General features: G+C 45.0%; 1 protein-coding gene across 1 annotated transcript in view; it reads right to left on the minus strand.

Moving 5' to 3' along the window:
* LOC137438356 (5-hydroxytryptamine receptor 2A-like) overlaps positions 1-6,153 on the minus strand; it is a 61,790-nt gene extending 55,637 nt beyond the window's left edge. The window contains exon 1 of the mRNA XM_068133472.1: positions 5,868-6,153. Within this exon, the coding sequence (XP_067989573.1) occupies positions 5,868-6,153 (286 nt within the window). The remainder of the gene's footprint in view (positions 1-5,867) is intronic.
* Between the last annotated feature and the right edge of the window lie 11,131 nt (positions 6,154-17,284).

The raw sequence follows: 17,284 nt of genomic DNA on the forward strand, positions 1-17,284 counted from the left end.
CATGAACGTGTTCGGGAGGCCCTGCCGGAGCCAGCAAGCAAGCCTATCCACACCTTTGAGGCAGGAGATTACGTGCTGGTGAAGCATTTCACCCGTAAGACTGCGCTCGAACCAAGGTGGACGGGGCCATACCAAGTTCTTCTGATCACACCAACAGCGGTGTTTTGTGAGGGCAAGTCGTCCTGGGTACATGCCACACATTGTAAGTTGGCCATACCCACAAACACAGACACCTCAAACGCACCACCACAGATCGAGGATGCTGCACCACCGCCTGTTAGGGGTGGCAATCACACTTAGTTTAATATACTGCTTTGCCAGCACTGGGGACACGAGGGCATGGGCGAACACGGAGACATATGCATATGGCGACCAAACCGTTAAGGTCTACCGGCAGAGAGTTATCTGGGGTCAGAGGATAAATATACCCTGCTGCCATGTAAAGGAAGACGTATGGACACGGATAATGTGGAGGGCGTTGTACACAGACTCACATGGAAGGAAGACAGGTTTTGCTGCCCTCAGTCGTCTGAAGCAAGCGCCACGACAAGGCAGCGCACCAATAGTAAACATGGCCAGGCCAGGTTACAAATGGGGAAAGGACTCGAACAATTTAACCACGCATGTATTACTGAACAGCGGCACTACTCTGATACTACAATGTGAATTCATGACGTCACAGACCCCCTACGACTATAGGCCACCATGCATCTCATACATATTAATTCCGCACCGACGGATCGAAAGCAGGAAAAAGCCAAAGGAAAATACGTATTGGACAGTGACCCGTGCAATGGCGAAGGTACAGAACCGATCACGTTGTTGGATGTGCATGCATTTTCCCCACACCAGTACGACAGGGATAGAAATGGTAGTGCTGCCCCTGTCCCTACGAGATATGTGCTCAGGACCCTTGCGTACCCCATGTCTGACCACAACCTTGGAACTGATAGGCCCAAAATCCCCAGCAGTGTGTTCCCGGGAGTTTCGATATACCCCACCCATTAAGCAGGCTTTGTTAGACAAACCACCTGATCCAGTCTGGGTGACAGAGCAAAAGGGACGGGTGTGTCTTATAGGAAAGGGACACGTTCAGATGGGAACCTCGGAATGTACCCATACCCTGCCATCCGATACCAGAGGGAGAGAAAAGGGAGGCCCCCTTGTAATAACCATAGATGACCAAGCCCAGCATAAAGTAACCAAGCTAACCATATCTTGGGGAACACCAAGCGCCACCCGCGTTGAGATCGGTAAATGCATGGCCTCGGCCCTTATCCCACCCCATGGAGTGATGTTTATTTGCGGAAATAAAGCATATCCATACTTACCCGACCAGTGGGGAGGGACTTGTTATCTGGGATCCATTTTTCCCAAGGTAAATTTGGTAGATCATTTTAACGAAACAGTGGTTGTCATGTCATGTCACTGACTGAGAACCATGTCACTGATTGTCTTTCACAGCAAGAAGTCAATAACAGGATTATATCACAGGTGGCGTGGCAAAATGTAAGGACAGGTACATTTGACGATTGGCTTCACAATCGGGTATATAAGGGTTTTTGCGTTCTGTATTCGTGGAAAACAACTGCTGCACGTCTACAAAAGTTATTGCCGCTTCCTCTGGAGATGGTCCGTCAACTTGACGATGCTGTTTGTCATGGAGTGGTGGCTTTACGAAATTACGGCATGAAACAGCATGCTATTGCTCGGCAGTATGGCATCACTCAAAGTCAGGTGTCAAAGATCCTGAAATGAAATGCTCAGAGGGGTGTCCGTACTCCAATCCCGAGGCCAGGACGTCCACGCAGAACCACAAGGAGAGATGATCGCCAGCTGCACCGGTTAGTCCGCAATGGCCGTACCAAGTCAGCTAATCGGCTTAGGGCTGAGTGGCAGCAACTGACAAATGTGCCTGTATCCATAAGGCTGGTCAACCAACGACTGGTTCAAGCAGGCTATCGTGCCAGGCGTCCCCTGAGAAAGCCACACCTGACCAGACAACACAGCCAGCGCCGACTGCAGTGGGCCAGAGAGCACCGTCAATGGCAGCCAGGACACTGGAATCACGTGACCTTCAGTGACGAGTCTAGATTTCTGGTCTATCGTCAAGATGGCCACATCCGAGTGCGCAGACAAATGCATGAAGCCCACAACGAAGATTGTATAGTGCCAAGATTCCAAGCTGGAGGTGGTGGGGTGACCGTTTGGGCTGCTTTTCATGCAGGGGGAAAAACTGACCTTGTTGTTCTGAATGGAAACCTGAACCAGTTCAAGTACAGGGTCATTCTGGAAGAAACATTGCTTCCATTTGCTCGTGCAGCCTTTCGAGGAAACTTTGTCTTCCAAGATGACAATGCACGGCCTCATCGTGCTCGCATGATCCAACACTTTCTTGCTGACCGTCGTGTAGAGCATATGGAGTGGCCTGCCATGTCCCCGGACATGAATCCGATAGAGAACTTGTGGGCAGAATTAATGCGTCAAATCGACAACTTGGACCAGCAGCCTACCTCTGTGTGTGAATTGCAGCAGGCTATTGTCACTGCATGGCAAGCGATTCCTGTCCAAACCTTGGCAAATCTCGTGAACAGCATGCCTCGACGTGTATGTGCTCTCCTGAATGCTCGTGGGGGTTACACGAAGTACTGAACTGTAATTTTACTGTCCGTAATCCTAGTCGTAATTTAACTTTTGTTTTTGTTATAAAAAAAAATTGGCTAATGTGCAAAATAGAGATGCTTCTGGAAAACGTACAGAAGTTTAATACAGTACTGTCCATGAATTGAGTTCGATATCAGTTTCCATCACTTTCAAGGATCAATTTATTTGTTTCAAAATGTCAAATGTGTTTTTTGTTTCTCTTAAAGGTCACATGAACAAAATCTAGAATAATTTCAACATAATTCCAATGAACTTTTGGTTCTCAGACATCTTGAAAAGTAAGTTCACCCCCACAAAAAAAATATTCCATATTAAATGCCAAGTCTGTATGTGTATATATATATATATATATATATATATATATATATATATATATATATATATATATATATATATATATATATATATACATATATACACATATATACACATATATACACATATATACACATATATACACACACACACACACACACACACACACACACACACACACACACACACACACACACACACACACACACACACACACACACACACACACACACACACACACACACACACACACACACACACACACACACACACACACACACACACACACACATATATATATATATACACATCTATACACACACACACATAGGTATATATATATATATATACACATATATATACACACACATACACATATATATACACACACACATACATATACACACACATACACATATATATACACACACACATACACACATATTTATACATATATACATATATATATATATATATATCATATACATATCTCTAGTCTCCACTCCTCTCCTCTCCACCTAACTTCTCTCCACTCCTCTCCTCCCCACCTAACCTCTCTCTCTCCACTCCTCTCCACCTAACCTCTCCACTCCTCTCCTCTCCTCCTAACCTCTCTCTCCACTCCTCTCCTCTCCACCTAACCTGTCTCTCTCCACTCCTCTCCACCTAACCTCTCTCTCTCCACTCCTCTCCTCTCCTCTCCACCGAACCTCTCTCTCTCCACTGCTCTCCTCTCCTCTCCACCTAACCTCTCTCTCCACTCCTCTCCTCACCTCTCCACCTAATCTCTCTTTCTCTCTCCACTCCATTCAACCTCTCTCTCCACTCCATTCAACCTCTCTCTCCACTCCACCTCTCTCTCCACTCCATTCAACCTCTCTCTCCACTCCATTCAACCTCTCTCTCCACCTAACCTCTCTCTCCACTCCTCTTCTCTCCTCTCCTCTCCACCTAACCTCTCTCTCTCCACCTAACCTCTCTCTCCTCTCCTCTCCACCTAACCCTCTCTCTCTTCCACTCCATTCAACCTCTCTATCCACTCCACACTCTCTCTCTCTCGCTTTTTTCAACCCACTCAACCCTTTCTCTCCACCCCACTCTGTCTCTCCAACCCACGCTCTCTCTTTCTTCCTCTCTCTCTCCACTCAACCTAACCTGAATCTTAAAATGTATTTCCTTAATTTGTTCCACTCCCACCCCCCTTCTCCTTCCTTGTGTATGCCTAATGTAGATGAATTTATAAAACAAATACTTGGGATATACAACACTGGTACAATTACACTTACAATTTAAATGATTATGCTCATAGTTATCTGCTTCCAATGATAATGATAATGTAATAATTGGTTATCTCGGCTCTTTGTAGATTTGCTCTGAAAATCCAGTTTATCCGATTGTGTTGTAACAATATTGCCTTTCTATAATTACGTGCAATTTAGATTTTTAGAGGATGACATCATGGTAATTCTGAAATGGTCACATTGGATTGCAAAAGCTTCCACCAACAACCAGACTTGGAGAAAGTTGTTTCATGTTTGAGCTTAAAACTACTACCAAGGAGAAAGGTGATGGGGAGAGGAAGGGCAGAGGTAGGGGGGAGTGGGAGAGGAAGGAGAGAGGGGGAGTGTGGGAGAGGAAGGAGAGAGGGGGGATGTGGGAGAGGAAGGAGAGAGGGGGGGTGTGGGAGAGGAACGAGAGGGGTAGGGGGGGGAGTGGGAGAGGAAGGAGAGGAGAGGAGTGGGTAGGGGAGGGGTACGAAGGGGAGAGGTAGAGGGTGTGGGTGAGGAAGGGGAGGGATAGGGGGGTGTGGTAGAGGAAGGAGAGGGGTAAGTAGGGGAGGGGTAATAAGTGGAGAGGTAGATGGGAGAGGGAAAGGAAGGGGAGGGATAGGAGGAAGTGGGGAGGTAAGCGAGAGGTAGGGGGAGTGGGAGAGGAAGGGGAGAGTTAGGGGGAGAGGGAGAGGAAGGGGAAGGGGGAGAGGTAGGGGAGAGGTAGGGGGAGTGGGAGAGGAAAGCGAGAGGTAGGGGCAGTTGGAGAGGAGGGGAGGGATTGGTAGGTGAATGGGAGAGGTAGGGGGCAGTGGGAGAGGGAGGGGAGGGGTGGGTAGCGAAGTGGGAGAGGGGGAGATCAAGCTTAGTAATGGGACAATGTGGGGCTTGGTACCAGAGACAACTTCAAAATAGGAAGATCACAGTGATAAAGAAGAAGAAAGGCATTTACAGAGTCACACAAGTTCCACCAGTAGGAATAAGGGAGGGTCGTCAGCTAGCTTGGAAGATTGTGCAGCAAGGGGGGGTGGGGGGCGAGTTAGGGGGGTTGGGTACTCAACTGACTAGGTCTTCTCTCATGTGCAGCATGCTGATCATGGTATCATTGCTAGGGAGCGTGGCTGTGCCACTGATGCCCACCCCCTGTAAGTTAGAGCAGGAATTTGTAATTCACCGAGGATGCCGGAGATAACGCATCGACCGTTCGTCGAAAGACACCGTGCAGGTACGTTTAACATCGACCAATTAATTGTTAGGAGATGAGACACTCGGCTTCAAATACTTCCGAGGGACAGTAGATTACTTGATACAAACGTGTCCCGTCTGCGAAGCACCAATCAGTTCATAGTTGGGTCGGGAATCGAACCTAGACTAGGATAAGCTCCAAAGTAAATGCGCTACCTGTGTGCCATCCTGCCAGGACACCCTGTGGGTCACCACTGTTGGAAGTAAAAAAAAAGCAAAAAAAATGATCGACCAGCTAACTATATTAGGCAGGATCAGCGAGGGTCTTATTAACGATTTCTCCAAGATGGGGTTTGGGGTGGGGGTCTGTGAGCCCCCTTAATTGATTAACCACTGGCAAGAAGCAATTGAGAGCATCGTCTCGCAGGAACTTACGGAAGAGTAGGGTGAGCAGCGCTATGGGCATGACGAGAACTCCGACCAGAAGGTCTGCGGCGGCGAGGGACATGAGGAAGTAGTTGGTCACGGTCTGCAACTTTCGCTCAAGCGCCACCGCCATGATGACCAGGACGTTGCCCGCTATGGTCCAGCAGATGATGGGTACGATGGACAAGGCTTGCCAGGCGACGTTGTTCGCGCTTTCATCGCAAACCGAGTCATTCTGCTCCGACGAAAACCGGGGCTCCGACAGCACCCCTCCGGAACCCGAGGGAGCACGCATAGCGGGATGGACCTGGATGCGGGATGGACCTGGATGCGGGATGGACCTGGATGCGGGGTCTCCGGGACGGCAAGAGGCGAAGCCACGTCGTCAGGACCGAAGGGACGGACGATGGCGAGATCTCTGGGAGCCTCGACTTTTTAATCACGTCCATCGCACAAGCATCGCTCTCTCGCCGCCGCTCCTTCTAGATCCCCGAGCGACAAACGACAACTGGCACGACCGGCCGTGGGCCCGGGGATCGTGCGCAGCGAGATCGAGTCCGGAGCGCGACCCCGCGAGCTCGTGCGCGCAATTAAGATCCTTCTTCAAAAACATCGTAGCCTTGGATCGGTGCGCACCTTTAGCCCCCACCTCCTTTCCTCGACTCCCCCGCCGCGATAACCGCACTTCATCAGCCGATTGAGTCCGATTTGAGCCACTGCAGCTCCACCTAGGGAAGAGTCCAGACAGCGCTCCTGGATCCACCGTCCTCATCCAAACGGATCGCTAAGGAGTAATTATCGAACCGCCGTCTCTCGTTTGGCAGTCGTTCTCGGTGCTCCCCTTCCTCAAACTGAGTTCCCCCGTTGCCTCTTATACCGGATATTCATGTTCTTGCATTTAAAATTTTTTTTGTTACATCCAAATATCTCATCTGGTTTAATCTCATCATCATAGTAACCTTCCTTGGTCATGATGCAAAGACAAAAGAGAAGCAGAAGGATCGAGGAGTGGGCACAGTGGTGACGTCACAATGTGATGTGCATTTAGGAACGTCTGACAATACGGTGTTTGATGACGTCATAATATGATTTGTGTTTGGTGACATCACAATGGGATGTTGTGCGTTTGGTGGCATCGCGATATGATTCGTTTGATGACAGAATGAGAGTCGCCACCAAAGTTGTGAACATTTCTTACGGGTGTGAACGTTTCCATTACTGAGAATGTACCGTCAGGTCAGAGGCGGATTAACATTTTTTTGGGACCTTGGGCACAAAAATATTTACACCCAAAACATCCCCCAAAAACACGAATACATGAAAATGCATCAATACTGTAATACATGGACTCCATTCAATGTTACACCGAGTTAATAAGGGATACACGAGGAATAGGTACATCAACTGCGATGAGGACGAGCTGGTTGGTAATGAACACACCCCAGCACTTTCATTGGTGTGTTCATCACCAAGTTTTTATTCGTTGCAAAATCGAATATTTTTCAAGTATATTGGTTGATTCTTGTGCGTTATTACTCCCGCCAGGGAGTAATGCTTCACTCGTGTCCGTGTGTGTGTGTGTTCGTGTGTTTGTGAACAAGATATCTGGAAAAGTTCTGAACGGATTTGGATGAAAGTTGGTGGGATGGTTGCCCTTGGGATAAGGAAGAATTGATTAGTTTTTGGTGAAGCTCAGGATATTATTCCCGATCCAGGAATTTTTTGAAGGATTTTTTTACCATTGGAAGATAGGGCTCTTTTTTTTTTTTTTACATTATCTTCTATATATTCTATATTTAACATTGTGATATGAAAATAGTTTTCATATTTGTTGTAAATGTAGTTTAAACTTGGTTATGCGTTAGAGCGGTGTATTTTTTTTAGCAGCGTCGTCTTCAATGTTCATTTTTTTTTCTAATAAAGACATATTCTGTCATTTTAAAACCACCAAAGTGTGTATTAGGTTTCCCCGTTTCATAAAATGTATCGTTTGATACGTCTAATGCTTTAAAACTGTTTTTATTTTATTTTATTTTTTTAACCTCAGAAGAGATATCAATATTTAGCTCAGCGAATGTCATTCGTGGTGTCAGTATTTGATGAACTTATAAAGACTTAGTTCCAGATTTGTCAATGGCTGAGGTATATTAACAAATGAATGAAACAGATTTGGCAAAATTCCAACTTTTTTTTTTTTTAAAGATCGCATATTCACCCAGGGTTGTGAGGGGCTGAAGAAGAAGAAACTCACATGGGCTTCCCAGACCAAATATATAATTCTGGCTCTGCGATTTTCAGGTTTATTACTCCCGCCAGGGAGCAACGCATTCGATCGTGTCCGTCCGTGTGTGTGTGTGTTCGTGTTCGTATGTTTGTGAACAAGATATCTGGAAAAGTTCTGAACGGATTTGGATGAAAGTTGGTGGGATGATTGCCCTTGGGATAAGGAAGAATCGATTAGTTTTTGGTGAAGCTCAGGATATTATTCCGGATCCAGAAATTTTTTTGGGAAAATTTTTTGTGAAAGATTTTTTTCTGTTTTACTGCATTAAAGCTTTTATTCTTATTCTTAAATGATGTTTTTCTCCTCTAATTCCGAGATATATCAAAATAAATTCTCTGACAGTTCGGGCCGACTTTCTTTTTCAATTATTGTTTTGGGGAGAGCGGATGTTAAACAAAACGTATTATTCCAACTAAACCCACGGCGGGAGTATGCGCTCTACTGAGTGGCGGTCTAGTTCTGTCTGTTGTCTGTTTGTCTTTTCGTATGTCAATCGCCTACAGGTCACAATTTCAAACCGATCGTCATGAAACTACCAACATGTAGAGGTAGTCACAACTGAGAAGCTTATTGATTTTTAGGTCAAAGGTCATCTTGAGGTGAAATTTCTAAAATCGACATTTTTCATCCGATTGCCATGAATGTTGAACAGCTTTTGCATATCGAGTCACTGAATTGGGAAATCAAATATTTTTGAGGTCAAAAGGTCAAATGCCAACTCAAGGTCAAACCCTTTTCTGATTCTGCCACTTGTTTCATGAAAAATTTAATTTTGGGTGGTTTTCAACCCTTTTCAGCTCTTATTACCTCCGCAACAAAAGGTGGATGGAGGTTATGTTTTCACTCCTGTTTGTTACTTGGCCAAAAAATTTTTTTGGACAAGTATGTTGATCACTCAGGTTTGTGTGTGTGTGTGTGTGTATGTATGTATGTGTGTGTGTATGTGTGTGTGTGTGTGTGTGTGTTTGTCTGTCTGCTCACTTATACTTGCCTACAGGTCACAAATTTAAACCGATCTTCACGAAACTTCCCCAAATGTTAGAGTTTGTCATCCGACAGAATTCTATTTATTTTTGAGGTCATAATGTCAGCATAGGCCATCATAACATTTTTCTTCAAATTTCCAAAATCCTCAATTTTCATCCAATTGACTTGAAATTTGAATAAGATTTACATATCAGCTAACTGAATTCAACCACCAACTATATTTGAGGTCAACATGGGCCAAAAAGTCAACATAGGCCGAATTTATAAAAGTGTCAATTTTCATCGGATTAATTTAAAATTTTGAAGACGATTTGCATATCAGGTCACTGAGTTCAACCACTAATTATTTTTGAGGTTAAAAGGATGCTCTACTGAGTTCCATGCTACTTTGTTCTGTTTTGCCAAGTGTCGCTTTATGAGTGATTTTTCATCTGTCTGTTTGTTTGTGAACAGGATATCTCAAAAAGTTGTGGACAGATTCGGATGAAATTTGGTGAAGAGTTTGGTTATGTGACAAGGACGAAATGATTAGATTTTGGTGAAGATCCTGATCCGAATCCGGGTCAGAGACTTTTTTTAATTTTTGTTAGGTAAGTGATAAGCACAACCTGATTAGATTTTGGTTCAGGTCTGAATCCACCCAATCCCCCAACCACCCACAACCCCCGATCCACCATTACCCCCCCCCCCCTAACCCACACCACCATTCCGCCCCCTTTCCTCACTCCCGGAGAAAGAGAAATTAATCGAGTTAAATATCTTTTCCCACCTTTATTACCCTCGCCAGAGGGGAGGGTATTGCTTTTGAGTCCATTTGTTTGTCTGTTTGTTTGTCGGTTTGTCCGCACAGAATAAATATGATTTTCTCTGTAACCATTGGTCTGATTGACAGGAAATTTTCACCATAAGTGCAACTCCACCTGTATAATTTTTTTAAATGATAATGATGACGTCGTAGGGCACGTGGTTCGGCCGCCATCTTGGAAAAATCGAAAATCTTGCACCTCTATATCTCGGAAAGTGCTGAATAGAAAAAATTGAGACATGGCTCATTGTAAAGAACTCTCCATGGGGAATAAAATATGTTAATAATGATGTCATAGGTGCCTCCATTATGACGTCATAATTCGACAAGTACAAAACTTCATCCGATCAAGATGAAATTTCTTGAGTATAATCTTGGAATAAATTAGTTTAGAAAAAAATAATGATGACGTCATTGGTCAGGTGGTTCGGCCGCCATATTTGTTTTAACACGAAAGCCTTAAAAATCACTGAAAACACATCCTGGTGAGGGTTTGCAATCTCTGATTGCTCTTTTTCTTGTTTGCCATATGCAGTGGATCAACCTACCCCAGTACATGGATAAACTTATCCCATCAAAGGAGTAAGTTGAGTTGCTGAATGTTTTTGTTTTTACTGCTTCATTAAGACACTGGTTTTGAGCCTGTATGACTGATTATGGCCCACAAACTATCCACTAGTCTTGTACTTGTTGTGTAAAACAAGATATATGTCATCTTTGACTATGCGGTACATTGGACTCTAGATCAACATCACCAAAAAGTGGCTCAACTTATCTCCTTCTCTCCCACAATCCACTGAGGTACTAAGTGGCAGTCCCATTGCTGTCCTACGTTGTCTGTGATGTTTCGAGCATTACCCCTCTGTCATTCTTTTGTTCTGATATCAAGAGCAAATTGACACTAGCCTTCCACCAGAAAGACTAGCTTATCACAAGTAATAAAAACATTTTTAAAATGTGAAGGGATGTTACTCCAAAAAGTATGTAAACAATGTCGAGGATGATCACATGAAATGATCATGTGAAATCATCCCTATATCTTTCTTTGAATAATGGTTGTCCCTCGAAAAGACAAAGTTATATCGAACACACACACACACACACACACACACACACACCGTCTTTCCGAGGGACAACCATTATTCAAGAGAAGATATAGGGATGGTTTCTCATGAACATTTCTTGTCCATTCCGTGTTTACATACTTTTTGGAGTAACATCCCTATATCCCTTTACATTTTTGTACACTACTCCTTTCATATTACATCTCCAGGCTCTGCATGACGTCATCCCGGGCACCGAAGGGGGCCCGGCGATGACGCGTGCTGAGAGGGAGTACTCAGTTTTCACTCCGTTAGGTTGTTTATTTTCTTGTTTTCTTGTTTGTTTTCTTGTTTGTCCAGGTGATATCTCAGCCATCCTTTGAGCTAGGTAGCTGAAATTTTGGCATAATAGTGAGCACGTGCTTTTGGCAAAAAAAGGATATTTTTTATTTTTTGATTAATCAAGTAATTGATCAATCATTATCGATTAAGTACTTATTTATTTCCTTTCTTATCCGGGTGATATCCAAGGCACCTTTTGAGCTAGTAAGCTGATATTTGGACATGACAGTGACCAAGTGATTTGGCTGTAAAGCATATTTTTGATTTATTAATTAATCCGGCCTGGTTTCTCTCGGCTTCCCTACCCCCATCGGTGTTCTTTGAATTTAAGTTCTTTCCTTCGCTGTATTGCTTATTTCTGAGATTTTCTCTTCTCCCCCTAACTTCCCCGAACATCGACCACTTGTCTAACGTTTTAAATCTCTTCAAAGTCTCTTCACGTCTCTTCACGTCTCGTCACGTCACGTCACGTCTCTTCAAAGCTGTCCATGCGCACACGCTTTCGAAGTGAAGTAACTTTTCACAATTGTGTTTTTGTCGAAACTGTATCTTTCTTTCGGTGTGTGTAACTATTGGTGTGTCTTTAATAGTATTCTTGGTGTTGGTTTTTCATACATGTGTACAGAATCGTCGCTTAGTTCGTGTCGCGTATTCTGAGGCCTAGTGTAGTACTAGTAGGCTACTATGTCTGACCTTGGCCTGAGGCTTTGTTTCTGTCTCAGCGGTTCTTCGATTGCGCTCGCAATTACTTTCGGTCTCATTTTTCACGTTTCACGTTCGGTCTCTGTCTCTGTTTTCATCTCAACTCAAAAAAAATAAAAAAAATAATTCCCTTCTCTGTTCTTATCCGTTGTTCGTTCTTATTTGTTCGTTGGTTCTTCGACCACGTTGTTCGTGATCACGTGGTCACGTCGTTAAAAAATGTTTCAACTGTCCCCTGAAGAACTGTATTCTGTCATATACTATAACACCTTTTTCTTCTTCTTCTATAAAAGGATGCTTTCGACTTGCTCACCAAATCTATTCATTCCAAAAAAAAATTCCATCTCTTACAGTTACAGTGCCTCTTTCATACATTCCCTAAACCCTCCAGAACTCCACCCATCCTTCAGCGTCCTCAAACGTATTTTTGACTCGAAGGTCTCAAGAAACTCATTTTGCAAGAAATAATCATTTCCCATTAATCGTACATTTTTTAAATCCAATCTCACCCCTCCCCTCCAAATCTTCCCCATCACCCCTTCCCCCCAAAACTTCCCCATCACCCCTTCCCTCAAAAACTTCCCCATCACCCCTCCCCTTCAAAACTTGCCCATCACCCCTCCCCTCCAAATCCACCTCCTTGCCCCTCCCCTCCAAATCTTCCCCATCACCCATCTCTTTCAAATATTCCCCCTTTCCCCTCCCCTCCTAATCTTCCCCATCACCCATCCCTTTCAAATCTTCCCCCTTGCCCCTCCCCTCCAAATCTTCCCCATCACCCATCCCTTTCAGATCTCCCCCCTTGCCCCTTCCCTCCTAAACTCCCCCCACACCCCTCCCCTCCTAGACTCCCCTCTCACCCCTCCTCCTCAAAGCGTCCTCCCCACTTCTTCCCCCTTACAACTTTCACCTTCATCTCCCTCAACCTTCTGCCTCACTCTTCCCCCTCCTCAAATAACACCTCACTGCGCCTCACCCAATCACCATCAAACCTTTTGTCCGCCCCATTCTTCCCTTTCTCCAAGCTATTCTGAAATCTCTGACACACCTTCAACAGCTCTCCCTACCTCTTCCTCCTCTTCCACATCTTACCCTACCGCCCCCCCCCCCTGTTCTGTATCCGATGCTCCCCTTTCCTCTTCTTTAACAGTATGGACCTCAAACATCCGGGGCCTTCGCTCAAACTTGACTGATCTCTCCATACAGGTTGCTTCTGACAAACCAGACGTGATCTGCTTAACAGAAACTTTCCTCCTTCATGATGTCTCTGATTCCTTGGTATCTTTCCCAGGTTACTCCCTCCTCCGGTATGACAGACCTGAGCCTCGTCCTGGAGGGGGGGTTGCTATCTTTATAAAAAACTCTCTTCCTCACTCGCCCTGCACTGCCCTCTCTCCACCTCACCCCCAGGAATACCTTTGGCTACGGCTTCCCCTTCGCTCCCACCTTTTGTTCATATGTGTGTTGTACCGTCCACCAAACAGTGATGACTCCATCTACATCTCGCTGTCTGATAATATGGACCAACTTCTATCTACCCATCCCAACTCTCTCTTCCTCATATGTGGTGATTTCAATTGTCACCATGCCAGTTGGCTGGGTGTGGGTACCTCTCTCACCAGCCATGGCTCTTCAGCAAAGGACTTCTGTGACTCACTGGGACTGACACAATCTGTCAATTTCCCGACCCGGATCTCAGTCAACGGAGCATCTTCTCTTCTGGACTTGGTTATGACTAACTTCCCTGAAAATGTCTGCTGCTCTTCTTCTGCTCCAATCGGCTCATCCCTTCATTTGCTTGTTAAAGTGGACATCTCTCTGACCATTCTCAGAGAGCCTCCTCAGCGTCGACGAGTCTGGCATTTCACTCAGGCCAACTGGCACGGTCTTCAAGCAGCCATCAATCATCTGGACTGGTCTCCCATCTCTACCGCCTCTGACATCAACTCATCCTGGGAATTCTTCCAAAGTAAATTGCTCTCTCTCATGCACAGATTTATCCCATCTCGTCTTCAGTTGTCATACCCTTCCTCCCGTCCATGGTACACGGAATCTTGTGGTGAGGCTATTGCCCAGAAACAACTTGCTTTCGTCTCCTGGAAAGCAAATCCAACGGAAGGAAATCTCATTTCCTTTCACAAAGTCCGAAACAAGTGTGTGTCCACCCTCAGGAGAGCCAGGAAACTATCTCTCCGTTCTCAGGACAGAACTCTCTTATCTGTCTCCCTCTTCCAAATCCTGGTGGCGTCTGGTCAAATCTGTTTCTGGTGTTTGTTCCCCCTCCATCCCCTCCCTCACCTCAAACGGCCACACGGCTGACTCCGCACGTGAAAAAGCTGAATGCCTCAACTCTGTGTTTGCCTCTAAATCTTGTGTCCCAAAGCCATCCCTCTCTGTACCCACCGTACCCAGTCGTACCCAGCTGCTCCTGGACTCTATGTCCTTTCCTCCTGACAAGGTGGAAAAGTTTCTGTCAACCCTCGACTCTGATTCTGCAACTGGACCTGACGGCATCAGCCCACGGGTCCTAAAATCTTGTTCTTCCGCTCTTTCACTCCCTCTCTCTGTTCTCTTCACCCTCTCTTTTGCTCAAGGTCATCTGCCATCTGCTTGGAAATCTGCCAACATCACCGCTTTGCACAGAAAAGATGCAAAAACAGATCCCAGCAACTACAGACCAATTAGCCTTCTCCCAATTATCAGCAAAGTCATGGAATCCATCATTGCTTCAGATATGAAATCTTTCCTCTTCTCCAATGGCTTGATGTCTGATCATCAATTTGGTTTCAGACCTGGTCACTCTACTCTTGACATGCTGCTTCTGCTTTCTCAACAATGGATGGAGGTCCTCAATGCCAAACAGGAAATTAGAGCTGTCTCCCTTGACATATCACATGCCTTCGATACGGTCTGGCACCCCGCTCTGCTCACCAAACTCTCCTCTTTTGGTATCCATGGAAATCTCCATGCATGGCTGGCGGACTTCCTCTCTAGTCGTAGTCAACGTGTGGCCCTGAATGGGTTTCTCTCATCTCCTCTTCCTGTTCAGGCTGGAGTTCCCCAAGGCAGTGTTCTGGGCCCTGTGCTTTTTCTGGTCTTCATCAATGATCTCTCTGACTCTCTTGAAAATCCTCTCTATCACTTTGCTGATGAATCTACTCTCTGTCGCTCCATTCTTCATCCCTCAGATCGGCAGTCTGCAGCCTCCTCACTCTCTGCCGGACAAAATCACAGACTGGGCAAACAAGTGGAACATGTCTTTCAATCCTGACAAATCTCACACTCTTACGATGTCTCTCCGAAAAGACCGACTGGACAACCCTCCCATCCACTTTCTGAATAATCCTCTCCAAGAAGTTCTGTCACTCAAGCTTTTGGGTCTCACTATCTGCCATGATCTTTCCTGGGAAAACCACATTTCAAATCTGGCCTCCAAAGCCAGTCGCCGACTGGGCATCCTCCGTCGTGCGAAGTCCTTCCTTGGCACCCCTGAGCTCCTCACCACATACAAGGCTTTCATCCACAGCTCAATGGAATACTGCTCTCCCCTCTTGGCGTGCTCCTGCCTCACACCTAGCTCGTTTTCACGCTGTTGAAACCAAAGCATTCAGAATCATTGGAATCTCCCGCGATGAAGCTAACTCCAAGGGCCTCTCACTCACTCACCGCAGGCAGGTTGGTGGTCTTTCCGTCTTCTACCGACTCCTCTCCGGCCTTGCCCCCCCAGCTCTCTCTGGGCTCTGTCCCGCAAATATTCCTTCAGGTCGCACAGGATCTGCCTGCAACCCTGTTATGGGTAAACTGCCAAAATCAAGACTCTCTGCTCACCTTCACTCCTTCATTCCTCTTTTCTCCAGCCTCTGGAACAAACTCCCTCACTCTCTTCAATCCCACTCCACCCTCCAGGTCTTTAAAACAGCTGTTCACCACCATCTCTTATCTTCCCCCATCCAAAATCTTGATCTTTTCTATCCCCGCTAATTTCACCCCAATTCCACTTTTTTGAAATACCAACTTCTGTCTTGGAAGTCCTTGGTGTCCTTGTGTTTTATACTTCTCCCACCCCCCCCCCCTTTCCCAGGCCTCCTCCCCCCAAGCCCTCTCCCTCCCACACATCTCCCTGCTCTTAAATGTTGTGTGCTCTCAAGTGTTTGTGTGCTCTCAAGTGTTTGTGTGCTTCCCCTTCTCTTGTCTTCCGCTCCCTCTTTTTATATATTTTGTTTGTCTGGTTGATTTGTTTGTGAAGTAAATGTCAGCTCTTTCACGATCCTCGATTCAGTATACAAAAAAAAAAAAAAAAAAAAAAAAAAATCTATTCATCGATTAATTATTTAATTATTAAATTAATTATTTAATTTTTTTAAAGTTACAGATTCAGATGAAACGGTGGTGGTTTAGGTATTGTATTAGCTATTAGACGATTAGGTATTGTATTAGAATTTTACGATTATTATTTATTTATTTTCATTATTAATCACTTATTTATTTTCTTCCTCATCTGGGCAATATCTCAGGCATCTTTTGAGCAATGAAGCTTATATTCGGACACAACAGTGACCAAGTGATGTGGCTATAAAGGACATTTTTGATTTTTTGATTAACTATTTATCGATTAATCAATTAAGTATTTAATTTATTCGATTAATTAATTATTTAGTTCATTTTCAAAAGGTTACAGCTTCGGATTAAACACTGGTGTTTAGGTGTGCTATTAGCCAATTGATTAAGAAATGAATTATTTTACGATTATTATTTATTTATTTTAATTACACAATTAATCAATCAATTATGGTACACCTCTCACTCCCAATATCTTTATGTGCCATATGGCAGCATCGTCGGGTGCCGAAGATGCCCCATCAATGCCGTGCTCAGGAGGATATGTTATTTATTTGGCCTGGGGGTGGTGTACTTTGAATGTATCTGTAATTGTTTAAAATGTTTTTATTACTTGTTTCATTACTCTTTATAAATGTATATAGATGTTCCACCACTGATTTAGAAATTGTGTAGTACTGTAGCGGCTACCGCTGGGTTTTCACAATCGCCTTGCACCTATCAAGGACGCGGAGCGATCACCATGCCGGGCTCGTCCAGGACGCCCGGGCAGGCTCGCCCTCAACTTGCCAGGCCGCAGCCAGGACGCTCGGCCACGCCCCCTCTCGCCTTTCCTGGGCAAACGCTCCGGGATAATGTGTGTATATATATTGCTGCCCGATAAACGGGCTTTTCAGAGTACCTGAGTGTTTTGTTTGAATAAAGC

The sequence above is a fragment of the Myxine glutinosa genome, chromosome 13 (assembly GCF_964187855.1).
Source record: "Myxine glutinosa chromosome 13, kmMyxGlut1.1, whole genome shotgun sequence".
NCBI lineage: Eukaryota > Metazoa > Chordata > Myxini > Myxiniformes > Myxinidae > Myxine > Myxine glutinosa.